Source organism: Apium graveolens, chromosome 6, assembly GCF_009905375.1.
Source record: "Apium graveolens cultivar Ventura chromosome 6, ASM990537v1, whole genome shotgun sequence".
NCBI lineage: Eukaryota > Viridiplantae > Streptophyta > Magnoliopsida > Apiales > Apiaceae > Apium > Apium graveolens.
In genome coordinates this window covers 8,651,038-8,654,580 of record NC_133652.1, presented here as the reverse complement: position 1 = coordinate 8,654,580, position 3,543 = coordinate 8,651,038, and the positions used below count along the sequence as shown (strand labels likewise).

Sequence of the window (3,543 nt, the reverse complement as noted above, 5' to 3'; positions counted from 1 at the left end):
CTTTAAAAAGTTGTTGTAACACTATAACTAGCCTAATGAAATGTTTTAATTATACTATGGTAATAGTTTAGGAGGCTATTGTAACACTTTAGCACAAAAAAATTGAAATGCTTATTCTGTAAACTGAAGAATCTCAATTATACAAATTCATGACTGCAAAAAATGCATCCAACCCAAACATTAAACTAGTTCACATTCTTTACTTAACAACAGCCAAAAATTATAAATTTTAAAAAAACTACTAGAAGCTAATGCTTGAATTTGCTTCACTTTGTTCTCGACTCCACCATCCGGACCTTTCCCTTGCAGAGAAGAGTTTTCTTTTAGGTGAGAAGCCAAAAATATCATGAAGAACTTCGTTGTCCTGTTTCCATGAAAGTACTTTGTAATAAGAACCTTTAATCATTTATAACTCAATAGAACAGCCAACAAAATCACCTGCAAGAAAATGCAAGAAAATCACCTGCAAGAAAATGCTTCAGAATATTGAGCTATTCAAGGCAAGCAGAAATGAGGTCTGAGAAAATATAGAGATTAACAGATCAAGAAACCTCCATCAATAAGCAAAAGATGAACCTGTATCAGTTGAGACCAGGTCGTTGTGTTTAAGGACTCTCCACCAATCTTTATTGATGTCTCTGGACTATAACCATCCTGGTTAATCAAACCACATATCAATAAATCAGCCTTTACTCACTTAAAAGAATAAAGAGATAAAGAAGTGGTAAATAAAAAACCTCTAGATAGCCCAATATATCACGGAATATGTTGCGCTGATTGTTGAGATCTTTCTTTGCAGAACCTTTCAGCTAATGTTTATGCATATGGTACGTGTTTAGAAAAAGAAGTGTACGACTATTAAATTATTGATTGACAAAATGAAATTAGCAAGTTTAATACTAAACAATTAAATAATCAACATTTTATGACCACTAGTGTAATTAACAGCACAAACTAAAAAGGATAACTTATTTCTTATTCCATGGACTTGTTGTTATTCTCAAAAACAAAAAAAAATTGAAGTCATAAAATGATTTGAAAGGAAAAACTTCTTTGTTCTTACTTTTCCTGATCTAAAAGGTAACTATACATCTAAGACTTCTTAAATGCAGTTTCTGTAATTTTCTTGTTTAGATGCTTCATTGCACCCCAAAGTGAAGGAGTTCTGTGCAAAAAATAGGTACCAATTCATTAAATATCAGAACAAGAAACAAAAGTTTAATGTTATTTATGAATGCATGAAGTGAAAAAAAATTGAGGAAGAGTAAATTATTGTGTAATCTAATCCAACCTGGTTATAGGTACAGTTAGGCAGAAGTTTAAGCACGCCTTCTTGCTTTCAGTTAGAAGTTCTTCTGCAGCAAGAAAGTAACAAACAACACTAGTGTGGCAGGATGGATTGGTGCCCTTGTCCCCGATCAGCCCATTGTAATAGTAAGCTGCAGCCTGAAAAAGTTTAAGCATATCTATTAGTAGTTACTTGTGAAAGAGAAGTCGTAGATTAGAAGGGATGTCTGCAGCACGTGCACCTTTGCTTCAAGGTATTTACACTTGATGAACAACAAATGCTTCTTTCCATTGCCGTAGTTAATACATTTCGTCAAATAAAAATGAGCCTAGCACATAAAGTATATAAGGTAATTTAAGTTTAAAAAGTTTTAACATTGTAATTTCCATATTAAAACAAAACATAAAGGTTAACTTAGAAGAGTTCCTATCTGTTATCCGTCATACTGCTCAACTCCTAGAGCTACAATATAACTTCATAGTTCTTGTTCACTTGACAAGAGTTCACTAGTTAATAGGCTATATGAAACTTGATGCTTTAAAATATGTAAACACACGTAAAGAGTGACACTTCCAAATGACGGAGCATTTTTCTTGTGCAAGTGAGGATGGTATACGTTATTTTATCATTGATAGCTAATGCTTTGACCCTCCTTTTCAGTTACCAGAGGAAAACTAGCCTAGTTTGACCTGGACACAATTTTAGTTCTTAGTTGACCATAATTTCTGCAGGAATCCCTAACGTATTGACCAGTGATGTTCCTACCATGGCAGATAAAACACCTATTAGGATCACTGAACTTTTCTAATGATATAACTAGAAGAACTCAATAATATAATGATTTAACTAGAAGAACTTTTCTAATGATTTAATGGTTACCAATGTTGCAGGCAGGTGCATACCTGTCCTAAGTAGCTTAGTTGTTCACAAGCTAGCCTCCTCTTAACAGGTAAAGTGGTTTTTTTACTTTCAACAGCTAAACCAAACTGCACTTCAGTTCCCTGATGATGTTATGGTAATCAGCTTGGAGTTAATGATGATTCAGCAGATCATATATTGAACATATGCTGATAATTGTAGAACAATCTAAAAAAACAATCAGGTTTATCAAATTGATGATGGGGCTGAAAAGGGTAATGATGTGTTACCTGAGCTAGTGCTTGAATTCTTATGGTAATCAATATTTGATGCATAAGAAGCATGTAGGAGATAACTGTAACATGCAGAAATGACTTATTTAATAGTCCGTACGACTGTACTGAGTAAATAAGATCATCACATAACAATTACTAACATTCACTGGTTTGCTGCAAATTAAAAAAGTCACTGTTAAGTCCAGCTCCTGAAGTGATTAAAAAGAAGTCATTTTTTCTTCCTAATACTACACAGTTGTTGCATCAACTTAAGTATATGCCTAACATACACATGCACCCTGAACAAATTTAACTTAACCAGTTTTGTAAGGCATATACCAGAATCTTGGATGGTTTTTAATATATATGCCCCTTGCAGTGGAGTAGTAGTGAGTATAATTCCCAAGTTGTGTGCTTTAAAATTTTGATCTTGCTCACATCTTAGGCAATAAGCCTACTCTGTTTTCCTACACTTAACCGAACCTACGTCAAATAACAAAAACATCAACACACAACATGGTATGGTTTACTCCATAGTACTATGTCTACATAACATCCATTTTACTAGCTTTTGGATAGGGTCAGGACAATATTATAACATCATACATAACAAATCACTCGATCAAAACTTACAAAAACTTTAAATCAACAAAACCCGTAACAGAACAAGCAATCACAATTAAGCAAGCATCCCATTTCAATAAAAATACAACATAGCTAAATTAAAATTAAAATATACTTGTTCCGTATGATTCTTAAGCTCATGTATCTCCTTTCCACTTTCCTCAGCAAATTTCGCCACTTCCGCTTTATAAATCTCCATTTACTTCATTTCAAATGCAAAAAACCTCTCCTTCTCTTTATCCAACTCCTCCAGCTCTTCACTCTTCAAAACCGTAGTTTTCGACAAAATGAGTTATAACCAAATGAATTCAATAAGTGCATCTCAGCCAACAACTATAACAATGTTATTACGAGAAACAGCTAAATCGACAAATACAAAAAAACCAAAAACAACCTGAATTGTTGCGAAATATCTGTATATTCAGAATCAAGGAGATCAATTCGAGATTTAATCGACAAAATAATGAAATACTTAGAAGCAATTTGTTCTTGGAGATT

General features: G+C 33.3%; 1 protein-coding gene across 1 annotated transcript; it reads right to left on the bottom strand.

Annotated features, from left to right (window-relative positions):
- Nucleotides 1-1,092: 1,092 nt before the first annotated feature.
- On the bottom strand, nucleotides 1,093-2,490 carry LOC141664528 (uncharacterized). The gene is made up of 5 exons (XM_074470485.1): nucleotides 2,437-2,490; nucleotides 2,191-2,289; nucleotides 1,530-1,616; nucleotides 1,292-1,446; nucleotides 1,093-1,165 (listed from the first exon to the last, which is right to left on the bottom strand). Exons 1-5 carry the CDS (start codon nucleotides 2,488-2,490, stop codon nucleotides 1,093-1,095), a joined length of 468 nt encoding a protein of 155 aa, XP_074326586.1.
- Nucleotides 2,491-3,543: the final 1,053 nt, after the last annotated feature.

What these genes read in the sequence shown, in the direction of transcription:
- LOC141664528 (XM_074470485.1), bottom strand. Translation starts at nt 2,490, where the DNA reads ATGCTTCTTATGCATCAAATATTGATTACCATAAGAATTCAAGCACTA. An exon ending in GTAAATACCTTGAAGCAAAG is followed by an intron (nt 1,447 to 1,529) that starts GTGCACGTGCTG and finishes AAACTTTTTCAG; the next exon opens with GCTGCAGCTTACTATTACAA. An exon ending in CTAACTGTACCTATAACCAG is followed by an intron (nt 1,166 to 1,291) that starts GTTGGATTAGAT and finishes TTTTTTGCACAG; the next exon opens with AACTCCTTCACTTTGGGGTG.